This window comes from Siniperca chuatsi, linkage group LG7 (assembly GCF_020085105.1).
Source record: "Siniperca chuatsi isolate FFG_IHB_CAS linkage group LG7, ASM2008510v1, whole genome shotgun sequence".
In the NCBI taxonomy this organism is placed as follows: Eukaryota; Metazoa; Chordata; class Actinopteri; order Centrarchiformes; family Sinipercidae; genus Siniperca; species Siniperca chuatsi.
The window spans coordinates 31,008,160-31,025,076 of record NC_058048.1 but is presented as its reverse complement, the minus strand read 5'-3'; the positions used below and the strand labels follow the sequence as shown (position 1 = coordinate 31,025,076).

Genomic DNA, 16,917 nt, shown 5'->3' with positions numbered 1-16,917 from the left:
CTTTCCTTTGGGGCGACTATAAGGCCAAAATTTACCAACCAGCTTCTGTACTCCCCAATGTCCAAAACTTTACTGACATTAACAATACAGAACAGGGAAATATCAGTCAATATAGTGTAGGTCTGCATATAGAATAAATACATAGAAACTATGAATTTAAAATTGTATCAGGGAGAGTGTAAAATAAAATAACAGAAAACATCAAATGCGCCACACAAAGTTAACAGAAGACTTCGGTTTTCATACTTTGCTGTTAGACATTGTTTTAATGATGCATAAACGTTTTTCACTTTAATTGAGAAAAGCCTCAAATTAGAATGGATAGAATATAATAAAAGCAGCTCAGAAACATGCAACATATAGAGAAAATATAGTAACAAAACACCATATAATGTAGAAAATATATATTCTATATAAATATATATATGAAAATTGTATTTCTTTATTTTATTTGTCTCCTTTTCTCAGAGAAGTCAGTGTCACCACTACAAAAAATACTTTTCAAAACCATTCTACCCTCTAAATTTAATTCTGTTTTCAAATACCACATATGTAGATACTAATTTTCTGGATTCAGACCTCACTTTTCTTTTTTCTTAAAGGAATACAAACATTTACCAGAAATATTGAATCGTCAATTAACAAAAAAGGCTTTAAAAAACCCTTTTCTGTCTGTTACACTTGATGTATTTAATTAATGTAGGCTAATTCTTAACGAGAATTAGTAATTTTCACTGTTTGCGTTTTTAAATTTGTAGTTTCTTTTGTTTTCTACGTTGTTGTTTATCCCTCATGGACTATTCTTGTCTATATACGTTTTATTTAATCTCTCTGTACTTTTGTATTTATAAAATTTCAAATAAAGTGAACAATAAAACAAATTTGTTAGCGTGTCGGTGTTCCCGGTCAGGCGCTGTGCGGACAGCTAAACCCGCTCTGTGTGTGACGTGTAGGACCTCCTCCTCCGACACACAGCAGCAGCAATGGCGGACTTCGACAGCTACGATGAGCGGGACCGGGCCTACGGCAGCTTCGGCGGCGGTAGAGGGTGAGTATCCGCTCCACAGGGCAGTTCTGCCGTGTGCCTCAAACACAAACCCCGGCCGGACCGTCGGCGTGTTTCCAGCTGCTGTCCGCCCCGAGCCTCGGTGCAGGGCGGCCAGGCCCCGGAGCTCGTCCCGCCCTGCGCTTGATGAGCAGGACGGACAGGAGTGAGGGGAGGCCGGGGAGAGCGGCTGGGAAACACCGCGGTCCCGGAGGTGCCAGGCTAACTGTTAGCCGGGGGGGGGGGGCTAACAAACGAAACAAACGGACCCATGTGGCGGGGAATCGCCCCGGAGCTCGGTGGTAAAATAATGTGTATCTGCTTTAGCGTTTGTAATAATGAACCGGCCCCCGGTGAGAGGCGAGACAGGAGGCCGCGGCAGGTGGAGGTGGTGGCGGTGGCGGAGCTGCAGCTGCAGGCTGCCCGCATGGCTGCATCATGTGTCCGTAGCTGCGGATTCATCCACGTAGTTACCAAAAATGAGCCTGGATATCGATCCGGAGTTATTGATATGCCTTGATCTGTGTAGTTAATATCAGGTTAGCTGCTGTTTTGTTTTTTTTAATCGTCTATTAGCTGAAGCCTGGTGAATGTAACGAACAGTGAAACCCGGTTTTTGGGGGGGGGGTTTCTTCGGGATGCGGGATTTATTCAAGCCTCAGACTGTTTTTGTTTTCCTTCAGAGTCAGCTCATTTATTTAGAGACAGAGGCAGAAGTTTTGTTAAAACACCTGAAGCTGATATATTGATCTTTTAGGCCTGAAACTACGATTATTTTCACTACGAATCTACCTTTTATCATTAATGGTTTGATCTATTAAAACATCACAAACATCACATCACATGTGGATTGATCGATCAAACTTAGCTTTGGATGGTCTACCACAGCTTGAACCATGCAGTCCCCCCCCAAAAAAACTCCCTGTTATGTCCTCTGGTTATTTTGTTTTTATTCAAGTTCAGGAGAACCCAAAAAACTACAGTTGCAGTAATGGAAAAACTTCATATAAATGTAGAAAGTCCTCACTTATATGAAGCTTTAACAACGTTTCTATTACATTATTATTATTATTATTATTAAAGCTTCTACCTGTTCATGTGAGGATTTTCTATAGATTTATACGGAGATGTGACTGAATAATATGTTGAGTGCGGAAGAAAAGTTGCAGGTAGTTGCAACTAACGATTAATCTGCTGATCGTTATTAATTTGATTGTTTTGTCTATAGGTTATCGAAACATAGAGTAAAAAAAAATCAAGGCGGTGTCTTCAAATGTCTTGTTTTGTGAGAGCGAAAGTCCCAAATACGTTTAGTTCACAGTGACATGTGGCAAAGAAAAGCAGCAAATCATCTCTTTTTAGACGAATGTTTGACCTTTTTCCCCCACAATCCTTTGCTTTGAAAAATGACTGAAGCAATGAAGTGATCGTCAGAATTTTTCTGTCGATTGATCGGTTAATTGTTTCAGCTCCACGGTGAACGGAAAGGTGTTTTGGTCTGCGGTTGTGTCGTCATATATTACATATATATATTACTGCATAGAGAGCAGATTAACAGGTGATGAAATGATGATTTAGCCAAAAGTTTCGTGTGAATCAGACTCTGATTGTCTTAAAGTCCAGCGGAGGGCGGGCTGCAAAATGTACTTTTTTGTCCACTGGCACTGTTGTTGTGGGGTTTTTGGCTGGAGAGTGAAGCAAATCTAACAGCCACTTGCATATTTGACCAGCCGGTGCTAACTTTGCGCCTTGTTTACGACTTTAACATCCACCGCAAAGACAAAAGCCTGGCTGACTTTGTGTGGGAGTAGTCTTCACCTGTCGCAGGTGAGCGATGGTCTGGACTGTTTCCTGTCAGCTTTCGGTCCTGTGACGCTCGCTGTGGCAGTTCTGCGGTGCTGGAAGAAGTAACGCATCATGTGTTACTCGAGTAAAAGTACCACTTTGTAGAAATACAGTTACAAGTCCTGCGTTCAAAATGTACTCAAAATATCCTTAAAGGACCAGAAGTAAAAGTACTCTCTATGCAGAACGGCCCATTTCAGACATTAATTGACAAAAGACGTACATTAATGTCCCTTTAATGTTGCAGCTGGCGGAGGTGGAGCTCATTATAATGACTTTATATTCTGCTGGGTAGCTTTAATCTATAATAATACGTCGATTTTATATTTTGAGTTAAAAATCAGAATCTGCAAAGTAGCGACAGCTTTAAAGGGACAGTTCGCCCAAAGACCAAACGTACATATTTTGTCTCTCACCTGTAGCGCTGTTTATCTATCTGGATAGTTTCGGTGTGAGTTGCAGAGTTTTGGAGATGTCTTGTGATATTATAAATATCAGAAAGCGTGCATCTACTCACAGACGAGAGGCTCGGGCTTCTGCGCGGTGATAAAGTCGACGGGTGCAGTTCGGTAGAAAGAAAATAGTTCCTACATGAAACTGCTCACAAGAAACCCGAGGATTATCTCGAGTAACCAGGTCGTGATTTCTGGAAAGAGACGTTACTGTTGAGTTTTTCAGATGTATGTTTTTGGCGCTTTGAGCTCCACAAGCCGAGCGCCATGTAGCCCCATTAAATTCAAAATATGCAGAAATCTCGACGGCCGACATCTCCAAAACTCTGCAACTCACACCGAAACTATCCAGACGGATAAACAGAAAGATATGTATTTTTCACTTGGGGTGAACTGTCGCTTTTTAAAGTCCAACTGAAATCATTTTAGTCGTCTTTTCAAATGTATCATCAGTTGCTTTTTGTCAGATTCAGCGAATCTCTCCTCTCGGTCCGCTAGCTGTGCGTTCAGTGTGAGCGCTGAAAAACTATTCCATTTGTGCGTCAGGTGACGTTAAACGGACGTTCAGCTGACTTTCTATTTTGCCAAGATCTGCTGCTGTTGTGATGTTAGCTGTAGCAGCAGGAGAGTTGTGAGCGTCGCTGTCTGGAGCTGCTGTGCTGCTCTGGGAAACCGTCTCGTCCTCTCTGGCTGTTAGCTTCGCAGCGGCGGCTGTAGCAACAGTTTGCTAACCCACAACCTAGCTAAGCTAACCCACAACTTAGCTAACGTTAGTTACAGTACTCGCTGTGTCGTTGTTCGCTCTGTATCGTGGTATTTGTCGTGGTGTTGGATTTCTGCAGAATCGCGTTCTGCAGTTCTGCTTTGTCCGTTCGTTGTAATTCCTCGCTCTTCGGTGTTTGCAAATTAAGAACGTGAACAACACGTTATCATAATGTCAGAGTGTGTATAAGTCTAATATAATATATAATGTTGTTGTTGTCTGCAAACACGGGACAGAGTAGTTTCTGAATTTAAAGGATTAGTTCAACATTTTTGGAAAATACTCTTGCATACTTTCTTTAAGGCGCTTTTCTTTACAGAAGCCAAGAACATCTGTTGTTGCAATCATTTTGTTTTAGTTTAATATTTCCTTTACTCGGGATAAAAGTCTTATTTTCATGCAAAAACACAGGGATAACAAGTTAATTAGGGCTGCAACAAATGAATCAATTATTTTCCTCATCAGTTCATCTACTGATACTTTTCTTGATGAACGCGTTAAACGTTTCGGTCTGGAAAGCGGTGAAAAATGGCCGTCACGATATTGTAAAGTGCTATTTTAAAATGTCTTTTTACTCGCGAAGGTTTTATTGCGCTTAGAGTAACGAGCGATCTTCACTGCGTGGAGGCGAGCAGGCTGAGGCTGCAGCGTGACGTTAAATACTTCGGCCTTTAGCTCCGTTTAACACCCGTTCCCGTCCCTAAATTAAATAATTTCTTAATCGGAACATTTAAGGCAGTCTTTTGCGACGTGTTTGTTGCGCATGTTGGTTATCATATCGCGACGACTACGGCTGAACAATTAATCGAAATATCTTTATTCATCTGAGATAAAGCTCTGAGATTAAAGTCACAAAGCGAAAGCAATCCAAATCACCGTTTGCTTCTTAATAGGCCCAATTCACGGCAATGTCTCCAGAGTGCGATACGTGCTAACGCGGTGACCGTGGGCTAAAATCACGAGTATTTCCTGCTACACGAGGTTGCGAGCGGCAGGTCTGTGGTGTGATGTCGCAGCCTTGCAAAGTGAAGCGAAGTGGTTCCTATTTTTCAGGGTGTTGCTCTCATAAATTTAATACTATAATGTCGGAGAATATTTGAGTTTTTTACTTGTAACGTTGTGCGTGTTTTTCTCGTAAATTCACCGCTTTAGTGGGGGTTTTTTTTTTAGTCTCTGATCATTAACCCCTCGCCCCCGGCAATACGTCGTCGTACCTTTACGTCTCAGTCATATCACAAATAAAAGAAGAGTTTCCATCCCGGTTTCTCAGGTGACTTCTTCAGATTATAATCCGACCGACGCTGGAGGCCGATATCGATATTTGGGAGTTTAAAAAATCGGATAATAACGTTTTTTTTAACAAACGATCTTGATGTGGATCCTTTCGATTTGTTAAAGTGTCGTGACCCAGACGCACACACAGAGCAGTTGTAAACTTGCGACGCAGACGCCGTTTGTGAATTACCTCAAACCTAATTTGACATTTCTTGTTACGTATTCGGCCGACTTATACGCTGCTAATAAGCCTTGCCGATTTATCGGTCGGGAAAAAATCACCTAAACAATTAATTATAAAAATAGCTGCTGATTAATTTCCTGTGGATACATGTTTTATATGTTAATTGTTTGACGGATCGTTTAAACACTTTAAAGACATAATTTCTCCAGTGTCCCTCTAAACCACAGGTGTCAAACTCTGGCCCGCGGGCCACATCTGGCCCGCAGTGTAATTATATTTGGCCCGCGAGGCAATACCAAACCGTATTATACAGCGCATTCACCGCTAATACTACAAATCCCACAATGCTCTGCTGTTGTTTTGGCGCGTCAATCGTGACAGGACCCAGAAACGCCCTCTCCTCTGTGACAGCAGTCATAGCGACCTCATGCTGCAGCTGTCACCGTGCTACCACTTCCCAAAAATGGCGGAAAGAAAGGAAACGGGAGCTTTTTGGACAGGTGGGAGGCAGAATACCTGTTTACCTGTGTGAAAGACACACCTGTCTGTCTCGTATGTGGAGCCAACGTGGCTTTAACTAAGGAGCACAACATTAGACAGTGAAAGTCTCGCTGTTAGCGTGCCAGGTGGGTGTTCAGATGTATTTCTTGGGCTCGGAAAGTCAATTAATTATTAATTTACCTATATTTGTGTCGGAATAAAAACATCTTTTTTTACAAAAGAAATTGCATCGTATAGAAAACAAAAAAAATACATAAAAATAATATCAAAAATAAATACTTTTGGCCCGCTGTGTATTTGAGTTTGACACCTCTGCTCTAAACCAACGTGTCTGAACCATTTTCACGTTTTAATTACCGAGATGTAACACCTGCCGGTTACCCAGGATTCATAGAGCCAGTGTTGACGCCTGTAACGGTTGTTTTAACGGCTCACGTTTACTTTAATACGTTACGTACATCTTCCTGATTATACTTGCGTGCTTTTAATTAAGACTGTTACCTGTAACAGAGTGTTTATTAGTGCTTTTACTGCAGTAAAGCATCCGAATACTTCCTCCGCCGCTGCTTACTAGTAGTAGAGGTAGTATTTATACTGCTGCTACTCTCAGTTGTACGCTATCGATCTTTCATGCCGTCCACACTGCTGACAGTTGACTGCTGTATTTACTGGATGTGTCGGGGGCGGTGAACGTGATGCCGAGTGTCTCGGGTTAGAGGACAGAATTGCTCGAATTCATCTGGGGGAAAGGAAAATAACTAATAAAGCACTATAAAATGGGACCAGGATCAATTGATGGTGTAATAAAGAGACAAAAATTCAGTGCGAAGTCACGCTGTAAACACGTTTTCTTCTGAACAGAAGCAATTAAATCAGGAAACATCTGATCAGGAAACCAGTTAACAGGAGTAACAACCTGACTCCATATCCCATGATGCTCCCTGTCTGTCCCCCTTTCAGGCCCCGTGGAGGCGGCGGCGGCTCCGGAGGCCCCAGGAAGCAGAAGGAGCTGCCGTCGGAGCCCCCGTTCACGGCGTACGTGGGAAACCTGCCGTTCAACACGGTGCAGGGAGACATCGACATCATCTTCAAAGAGCTCAACATCCGCAGCGTCCGATTGGTCAGAGACAAAGAGACAGACAAGTTCAAAGGTCAGAGGATTTTATTTTCTGTGTCAGCGTCCGCAGAAACTACGAAGTTTAATCTAAAAAAAAAAAAAAAATCTGACAACAAAAGACAGCAGAGAGGTGGCAGACCTGGTTTGGTCCGTCCAGGACACCGTAGCTCGATGAGTTCTGTCCAAACTCTATAATCTCTAATGATAAATTACCCAAATGGGAGATTAATGCATTTATTGTGTTAGGATATCTTTTAAAAAACAAATAACACCAAAACATACATTTATCAATATTCATATCATCGCATATAGTAAACCGTAATTATTGCAGACGCTATATTCACACCAGTGTCACCGACTCCCGCTTTGCCTTCAGCCCGTCGGTGACGCCCACGCTTGTGCGCACGGAGCTCAGCAAACACTAGCCAAAATATTCAGGTCATGAGCCGTCACCTGATGTGCTTCAGCACGCCGTCGTCAAACACACACAACAAGGCCGTGAGCCGTGCGCGCTGTAGGCCAGCACAATAGAACAATAGAATAGCGCGAATAAGTCACTGCGGCCAACGTGACCGCGTATGAAATAAGTAAAAATGATCCATATTTTCTTTGCCTTTTTGTTTCATTTATATAAAACCTATTGTAAATAAAAATACAAATACTTTTAGGAAAAGTCAGGTACCAGCAAGATTGTATTTTTTTTTTTTTTATTCAACAAAGTTTATTGCACATAATAATTTCAAAACGGTCAGAATGACCGTCGTGGCCGTTCTGGTGTTAATGAGGTTAGTGTTGGTGCAGATACTGACCCTATTGAGTGTTTCATGCATCAGTTACAATCACTCGGTTTTGGGCTTCTGACTCGGTAAAGGAACAGCTGATTGTAACTCATCGCCGTCTGCATTTCGACTGATTTGCTGTCGCTTTTGAATTAACGCCTCTCTTAAAGTGTCAGCTGGTGTGTGAAGTAAACTGAAGTCTGACTGCGTCTCCTGTTTGTGTGTTTGTGTTTGTGTCTCTCTTTAAGGTTTTTGTTACGTTGAGTTCGAAGATTTGGAATCTCTAAAAGAAGCTTTGACGTACGACGGCGCTGTGAGTATCCGAGAGTCAGACGTTTTCAGTCCTCAGTCTGTAGAAGCAGACGCAAACTTCACCTTCTTCGAGGTGAAAAGTCTGAAGGGGTCGAAACTCGCTCTTGTGGCCGACCGCGAGCCGAAACGCGGAGGTCTGACAGTAAAGTTGTTGTTTTACGCCACGAGTGCTGCTAGGAGTTTCGACCTCTTCAGACTTCAGCGGAGTCTGTGAACGGTTCAGTCTGCAGCAGCTTCTGCATCCACTGTAAGTCTAACGTGACCTCTGACCCCCCTCCTGCAGTTGCTAGATCAAAGGTCACTGAGGGTGGACATCGCAGAGGGACGCAAGCAGGAGCGAGGAGGAGCAGGAGGAGGCGGCTTCGGCTTCAGGAAAGACGACGCTAGAGGTACGAACGCCAACGTGAAGTTGGTCGCTGACTTGGTATGTAGGTGTGCGTGTTAGTGTGTGTCTTCTTCTTCTTCTGTGGTTTCTCCTCCAAGTCTGAACCTGAAGTGTTTCGCGCTGATAAAGTCGAGCTTTTGAAACTGAATTTGGTATAAATAAAGTTTTAGTGTTTGTTTGTTTTAGATCCGATCTCAAATACGCAAACAATTAAATCTGTTTTTCCCGGAAACTACGGGGAAATTAAAAAAAAGTTTGACTTTAAAGTTTTAAAAACCTTAAAAAATCTCAAATTGGACTCGATATGAAAACCGACCTGATACACAGTCAGTGTTTGACCTTTGACTTGGAGGAGGAGGACTCTTCGTCGTTCACGCTTCATCCTTTCATCATCTCATCCTCACCCCCCCCCCTTCTCTTTTCCTCTAACTGGTCCACACAGACAGACAGGTGACAGGTGACAGGTAGGACGAGGTCACCTGGTCAGGAGATAAACTGATCACCTCCTTCAGTCAGTTTAGCAGCTTCACTGCTTCTTCTCGCTAACATCTGTTCTCTGATTGGCTGACGGACGACTAACAAGCCCCGCCTCTTCGGTGCTGTTCTTCCAGAAGGAGGCGCTGCCACCTCCTCCTCTGTTTCCTCCTCTCCTCCTCCCCCCCTCTCTCTCCTCCTCTCAGTGTTAAACTCCCCCCTGTCCTCTGCAGGACGAGGAGGTTCTCGAGGAGCTCCCAGAGGAGGAGGAGGAGGACGCGACTCCCGCGAGGACTTCGACCAGCCAGGAGGAGGTGCGGTCAGAGAGTTCGGCAGCTCAGGTTGGACAGCAGCAGATCCCAGCCGGCCAATCAGAACACTGCTGGGCTGCGGCCAGTCAGATGGCAGGACGGCGTCCCGGAACTAACAAACTAAACTTTATTAAGATCAAAAAACGATATCGTTAAGCTAAACTGCAAAACTAAACCAAACTAATCTTTATCACACGGCAGCGACGCCTCTATTATAATAATAAACTTTATTTATATAGCACCTTTCAAAGCGCTTTACAGTAAAAACTGTATATTTACAACAAAACAAACTAAAAGCCATAAAACTAAACACATTTATAAAACACGAAGAGAGTAAAATGAAATAAAATGTCATTTAAACATCAATGAAAACAACGAAAGGCCGTATCGGGGAAAAAAAGTGATTTTTAAAAGACGAGTTCGCAGCCCTGATCTCTTCGGTCTCGGATCCCCGACTGCAAAGACTCGCCTCTGAGTACAGATCTGGACCGCGGAACAACCTGGAATGTAATCAATAATATCTTAAAATCAATCCTGAAAACAACAGGTAGCCAGTGCGATGAAGCCGTGTTTCTTAGTCGGAGTCAAAATCCTGGCAGCAGAGTTTCGGATCAGTTTTTTACCGGAGAGCGAGGAGTTACAGCGATCGAACCTTTGCTCGCTCGTGGCTACACGTTAGCTCGCGCTTTCAAAGCGTTAGCTAATAGTTAATAGCTGTGATGGAAAGCGTAATAAGTGAGCTTTTGTGTCAATGTTAAACTTGTTTTGTGCTGTAGATGCCCAGGAGGCACCACTGTACCGATGATGAAGCCTTTACAGACCATGAAATTATAGTAATTTAATCTTTGTTTTACTGTAGCGCCCCCTATGGGTGAAAATCCATGAAATTTCAATGAGGTGTTTGGGGTCCTCGTCTGCACATGTCCTTCAAATTTGGTTGCATTTCAGAGTTATGGTAGGCTACGTCAATAGGCCACGCCTCCAAGACTTTGGAAACCAAACAGACAAAACGAAGAAATGATTTATGTTTGGCGACGTCCAAATAGTTTGGTAAAGATCAGCAGAAATGTGTAGGATCAGAAAAGGGAGTTTCGCCCAAACACCACATGTTGGTGCTATTAGCAAAATAGCAAATAGCAAAAGTATTAAAAACGTCGGACGAGAAACTCCCACGTTTTTCTGACGGTCCATTTGTCGCTTCTAAAAGTTTGCACAGGATCTCGATATCAGCCGCTGATTTCACGTTTGTCGCTTGACTAGTTACGTGCTTAAAAAAGTGTCGGAAGAAGAAAAACAAGTACGCAAGATTTGCTTCTGAAAGTTGGTTGCAAGCACGCGTAACTACGCTACGCTAAAACAAACCAGACTATAGCAGAAATAAGCTAATAAGCTAAACAACACAACTACAAAAAACAATCGGAGCTAAACTGTAACAGACTCAACTAAACTTCAGTAAGCTATGCTAAGCTAAGCTATGTGCTTCTGAAAGTTGGTTGCAAGCACACGTAACTACGCTAAAACAAACCAGACTATAGCAGAAATAAGCTAATAAGCTAAACAACACAACTACAAAAAACAATCGGAGCTAAACTGTAACAGACTCAACTAAACTTCAGTAAGCTATGCTAAGCTAAGCTATGTGCTTCTGAAAGTTGGTTGCAAGCACACGTAACTACGCTGCGCTAAAACAAACCAGACTATAGCAGAAATAAGCTAAACGACACAACTACGCAAAACCCAGACTCAACTAAACTTCAGTAAGCTAAGCTACGCTAAGCTATGTGCTTCTGAAAGTTGGTTGCAAGCACACGTAACTACGCTACGCTAAAACAAACCAGACTATAGCAGAAATAAGCTAATAAGCTAAACAACACAACTACACAAAAAACAATCGGAGCTAAACTGTAACAGACTCAACTAAACTTCAGTAAGCTAAGCTACGCTAATCTAAGCTATGTGCTTCTGAAAGTTGGTTGCAAGCACACGTAACTACGCTACGCTAAAACAAACCAGACTATAGCAGAAATAAGCTAAACGACACAACTACGCCAAAACCAGACTCAACTAAACTTCAGTAAGCTATTCTAAGCTAAGCACTTCTGAAAGTTGGTTGCAAGCACGCGTAACTACGCTACGCTAAAACAAACCAGACTATAGCAGAAATAAGCTAAACCACACAACTACGCAAAACCCAGACTCAACTAAACTTCAGTAAGCTAAGCTACGCTAAGCTACGTGCTTCTGTTGGTTGCAAGCACACGTAACTACGCTACACTAAAACAAACCAGACTATAGCAGAAATAAGCTAAACCACACAACTACGCAAAACCCAGACTCAACTAAACTTCAGTAAGCTAAGCTAAGCTAAGCTACGTGCTTCTGTTGGTTGCAAGCACACGTAACTACGCTACACTAAAACAAACCAGACTATAGCAGAAATAAGCTAAACCACACAACTACGCAAAACCCAGACTCAACTAAACTTCAGTAAGCTAAGCTACGCTAAGCTAAGCTATGCTAAGCTATGCAAGTGAACCTAAATGAAACAGTTCCACAAATCTAATCCACAGTTGAACAGCCTGGTTATCTCAGTTACAAGTGAAACAGACAGTGTTGACCTTTGACCCCCATAGCCTGGCTCCGCCTCCTGAAGTTGCTGGACCACCCCCCGTTTTTTCCCCCCATCATGCCTTTCACCTCGACCATCTCACGTTCACTGGTTACCTTACAGGTCCCAGGCGCTGCAGGACACCTGAGGGTGTCTGTCCGCTGACCTACCTGTCTGTCCGCCCGTCTGTCTCTGCAGGTTTTAGAGATGATGACTACATGGGAGGGCGGAGTCGAGGCGGCGGCAGTGGCGGCAGTCGCCCCGGTGACAGAAGGGGGGCAGGTGCAGGGGTCGGGGGTCGCTTCAGAGACGGACCCCCCCGCGGCGGAGCGACAGACTTCAGGGAACCGTCTGAAGGTGACTTCCTGTCCGTTGGTCGGACTTTTATTTAATACGTTTTTAGCTTATTTGTTTAGTCGTGTGGTTTTTTCGAAACTTCTGCTCGTGTGAAGACTTTATAAAAACGAAAGTGTGTGTGTGTGTGTGTGTGTCGGCGCGTAACGGCGTCGTCTGTTTGTCTCGTGCAGAGGAGCGAGCGCAGCGGCCCCGGCTGCAGCTGAAGCCTCGGACCGTTTCTGAGCCGCTCAACCAGGTCGCCAACCCAAACTCTGCCATCTTCGGTGGAGCCAAGCCACGAGAGGAGGTGATCCCCAAGGAGAAACCTTAAGAGACTGAAGGCCGTGAGGGCCGGGGGGGGGGGGGGGGGGAGGGAGGGGAGGGGAGGGAGGGGGAGGGAGGGGGACGAGAGTGAACAGATAGAGAACTTAAATAAAAAAATAAACCCCAACGGGATGAGTTTAAACGCCACAGTTAGCATTCCTTCCTGACAGACAGCGAGCGGACGCCGCCCTCCTCTTCTTCTTCTTCTTCTTCTTCTTCTTCTTCTTCTTCTTCTTCTTCTGCTGCTGCTGCTTCTTCTTCTTCTTCTTGTTTCAGTTCAGTTTGATCGGAATATTTATTCTTAGTTGGAATAAAGATGAAAACACTCTGACACACTGAACAATAAACCTGTAAACACAAACACGACGAGCAGCCTGTGAATGCATGTCCCGAACTTTGGGTTTCTCCGCCCCGCCCCCTCACCTCCACCTCCGCTTACTGTGATGTCATACCTGCTTCGTCCCCGTAGCCCCGCCCCCCCCCTCACTCCTCTGCTGCCGGGTCAAAGGTCACCCACCAGTTACTCTCCAGCAGAAAGAAGCCCGGAGGTTAAACCTGTAAAGTCGTTTCTTTTGTACTTTGTAGTCGCTCCGCTGCGGCCACGCCCCCTCGTCCTGATTGGTTGAGTCAGAGATTACCTTTTTTTTTTTTTTTTTTGGCCCCTTTCTTTGCTGTCGCTTGTTGCCGTGGTGACGCGTCAATCAGACTTTCCAGCTTTGAGTCTCGTCATACGTTTGCCGTTGTCGTCACGGGTGGGCGGGGTTTTAAATGTTTTTTTTTTTTAAGATAAACAGGCGGCAGACACCTGAAGAGTGTTCTGACTTCTGTTCCCATGATGCACTGCTTTCCCTCCATTTGGCTCCCGTAATAACTGCCACCGCAACGTTGCGTTCGCATCCTGTTTCAGAAAACCGGAAATTAATTAATTACGATGAAATCAAATTTCTGCTATTTACCCAAAAAATGGTGGTGAAGCATCTGCGGCGCAGCCGCGAGGGGCGTGGCCTGCAGTCAAGGCTCCCCCCTGATTGGTTGTCTCGGGCCGATTGGTAATCTGAGACATGATTCGGAGCGCAGAAGGCCAAACCCGTACCGTCCAATCAGATTTAAGAATGAGCCGTCCACACTGAACGTTGATCCACACTGAAAACTTCACCTGAACCCGAGGAAAGAATTTAGAAAAACAAAATGTCTGCCTTTCCTTTTTGTCACTTTCTTCTCCTCCTTCTTCTGCTCCTCCTCCTCCTCCCCCTTCTTCTGCTCCTCCTCCTCCTCCTCCTCCTTCTGCTCCTCCTCCTCCTCCTTCTTCTCCTTCTCTTCTTCTCCTTCTCCTTCTTCTTCTGCTCCTCCTTCTTCTTCTCCTTCTTCTGCTCCTCCTCCTTCTTCTTCTTCTGCTCCTCCTTCTTCTGCTCCTCCTCCTCCTCCTTCTCCTCCTTCTTCTTGTCCTTCTTCTTCTTCTCCTTCTTCTGCTCCTCCTCCTTCTCCTTCTTCTGCTCCTCCTTCTTCTGCTCCTTCTTCTCCTTCTCCTTCTTCTGCTCCTCCTCCTTCTCCTTCTTCTGCTCCTCCTCCTCCTCCTTCTCCTCCTTCTTCTTGTCCTTCTTCTTCTTCTCCTTCTTCTGCTCCTCCTCCTTCTCCTTCTTCTGCTCCTCCTTCTTCTGCTCCTTCTTCTCCTTCTCCTTCTTCTTCTTCTGCTCCTCCTCCTTCTTCTTCTCCTCCTCCTTCTTCTTCTTCTCCTCCTTCTTCTTGTCCTTCTTCTTCTTCTCCTTCTTCTGCTCCTCCTCCTTCTCCTTCTTCTGCTCCTTCTTCTCCTTCTCCTTCTTCTTCTTCTGCTCCTCCTCCTTCTTCTTCTTCTCCTCCTTCTTCTTGTCCTTCTTCTTCTCCTTCTGCTCCTCCTCCTTCTTCTTCTTCTGCTCCTCCTTCTTCTCCTTCTTCTGCTCCTCCTCCTCCTCCTCCTTCTTCTTCCCTCTGCCTGTAATCATTCTTCGTTTTCGTCTTTCTACGACGAAGACTCTCCCGTGACTTTTATTTTTTCAGGGGTTGACGGATTGATTCTTAATTTCATATCTTTGATCTTTGTTCTTTGATCTTTGATCTTTGTTCTTTGATCCCTCATCTTTTCTCTGAAGTCACACGATTTAAATATTTAAACGCAGTACCCATCGTAACAGATGGGGGGCGCCGTTGCACTTTTACGCAACAGAAAAGACGCTTTTTTTTTTAAAGAAACAGCAGAAGGTGAAGAAATGCAACGAGAGAAGAGACGGAAGCGTCCCGTCTTTCCCTTTTTAATCCTTAATTTCACTTTCTCTCCTTTGTTGCCGTCTTTCCGTCTGTTTTCTTTTCTTCTTCTTCTTCTTCTTCTTCTTCCATCTTTCCCGTCACCCCCCTTTCTCTCTCCGGCTCCATCGATCAGCTCACTCCGCCCATCCCGCCACGCTTCTTAGCGGCAGGCCGTTAAAGGAGAGATCGGTGGGAAAACGCAGCGTTCGTGGAAGGAATGAAAGGAAGGGAAGCGGGGAAGAGAGATGGGGATGCAAGACGAGGGAAATAAAAGAAAAGGGAGGAAGGATAAGAGACGAAATGTTTCCTGTTATGCTTAATTTTTATTTTTCCCTTCCTTTTGCCCCCTTTTTCCCTTCATCTCTTTCTGTTCTCGACCTCTTCCCTTCTTCCATCTGTCTTTGATTGCAGTCCTGATTCATTTAAATCGGCAACCACATACTCCTGACCAGACGGTGGCGCTAACACGTCGTGTCCCCCCCCCCCCCAACAACAGAAAAGAAGAAATTTAAAGGTTTTTGTGCTGTTTTTGTTTATTTCAGTTCATGTAGAAGCCGACTGCCACTTTTTTTTTTGTAAAATTGATAAAAAACAGTTTTGAATGACCTGCAAAAGTCAAAATTATTATCGTACAATGACGTTTTCATTTCTGTTTGTAGTTAAAACTGTAACCATTGCATAACATTTAAAACAGTAAAACCTGGTCCAGGTGAATGTTTTCAGGTCTCTTGTGTGTCAGTGTGGATCGGGATCGGGTCTGTAGAGGATCAGAACGGGATTTTTAACCTCCAGCCGGTGGTTTTGGTCGGTTTCGGTCTGCGTCGCTTTGAGAACATTTGTGTCGCTGATAAACAGTTTTATTTGCTTTACTGTACTATAGAATAAAAACGGCTGTTTTAACTTTATTTTCTTTTTTTTTTTTGGTTCATTTTTTTTCCTACACTGTTTATGGCAATAAAACTATCATCATCATCCTCATACGTCAACCAGATTGTTTAATTTCAGGGTTTGGGGGGGGGGTGTCGATTCCTCGTTTTTATTTTTTCTTCCAAGTGACAGAAGAATAAAGAATGAAGCTCGTCCTGTCCTGCCTCTCTCTCTTTCTTTCTTTCTGTCTCTCCGAGTCTGTGTTTCTTTGTTTTGTCTTTTAATGTTCACTTTATGGAGCCTGACTTCACCTCAAACGGTCAGAAAATCTGAACGGATCAACGTGCGTCAGGTGTTTTTTTTTTTTTTTTTACTGTCTGTCTTTTTCACGCTAACTTACTGTCGTCCATGTCGCTTTAACCCCGATTCTCTTGTCATTTTTATACCAGAAACGTGTAACATTTTGCCCTCGTGGTGGCTTCGGAGCAAAGGCCGTAAGTCTGAGGATGAAGGTCTGTTAACATAATAAACTTTGATAACCGGGTTCTGGTTCAGCAGAAGGTCTCGGTGATGTGTAAAAACCAGTTTTATCTGGTGATTCACTTTATGAATTACTTATGACGAGCCAAGAACGCAAAAATGCCAAATTTTCCTATGTAGTTTGGTGTACCACGTGAAAGTATGGGCACGTTAGCTTCATATCGTGCTGTGTGTGTGTGTGTTTCCTGTTTATATTCATACTGCCAACAGAAACACCATAAATAATAATGTGAAAAAGTACCAGATGTCGTCACCTTCGGTCTGATCTGGACCACGGGACAGGAAGTTAGACTCAAACATGAAATCAGCTGACTGACTGGAGCTTCAGCTGTTTACAGGTATTTAAGTTTTATCTTTAATACGATTTAAGATGAAACTGGGTGTTGATTATAATAGTTACTGACATTAACATGTTAGAAACATTTCAGTGTTTTGTTTTTTATTTACAAGATTATTGCATGTTTTGTTTGTAAAATCTTGAATGTAGTGTAGAAGAATAAAGTACAGCATAAAATGGAA

At 43.8% G+C, this 16,917-nt stretch overlaps 1 protein-coding gene across 4 annotated transcripts; it reads left to right on the top strand.

Annotated features, from left to right (window-relative positions):
• The first annotated feature begins 891 nt into the window (after window positions 1-891).
• eif4h (eukaryotic translation initiation factor 4h) lies at window positions 892-15,969 on the top strand. 4 transcript variants are annotated; one of them, XM_044203005.1, is made up of 8 exons: window positions 892-1,048; window positions 7,026-7,216; window positions 8,210-8,274; window positions 8,557-8,662; window positions 9,366-9,446; window positions 12,250-12,408; window positions 12,579-12,694; window positions 15,403-15,969. In XM_044203005.1, the coding sequence occupies exons 1-8, from the start codon at window positions 984-986 to the stop codon at window positions 15,406-15,408; spliced, it is 789 nt and encodes a 262-aa protein (XP_044058940.1). In that variant the 5' UTR covers window positions 892-983; the 3' UTR covers window positions 15,409-15,969. The 4 variants fall into 4 exon arrangements, with proteins under 4 accessions (XP_044058940.1, XP_044058938.1, XP_044058941.1 ...); XM_044203003.1 differs by having other exon boundaries at window positions 9,366-9,473; XM_044203006.1 differs by lacking the exon at window positions 9,366-9,446.
• The last annotated feature ends 948 nt before the right edge of the window (window positions 15,970-16,917 follow it).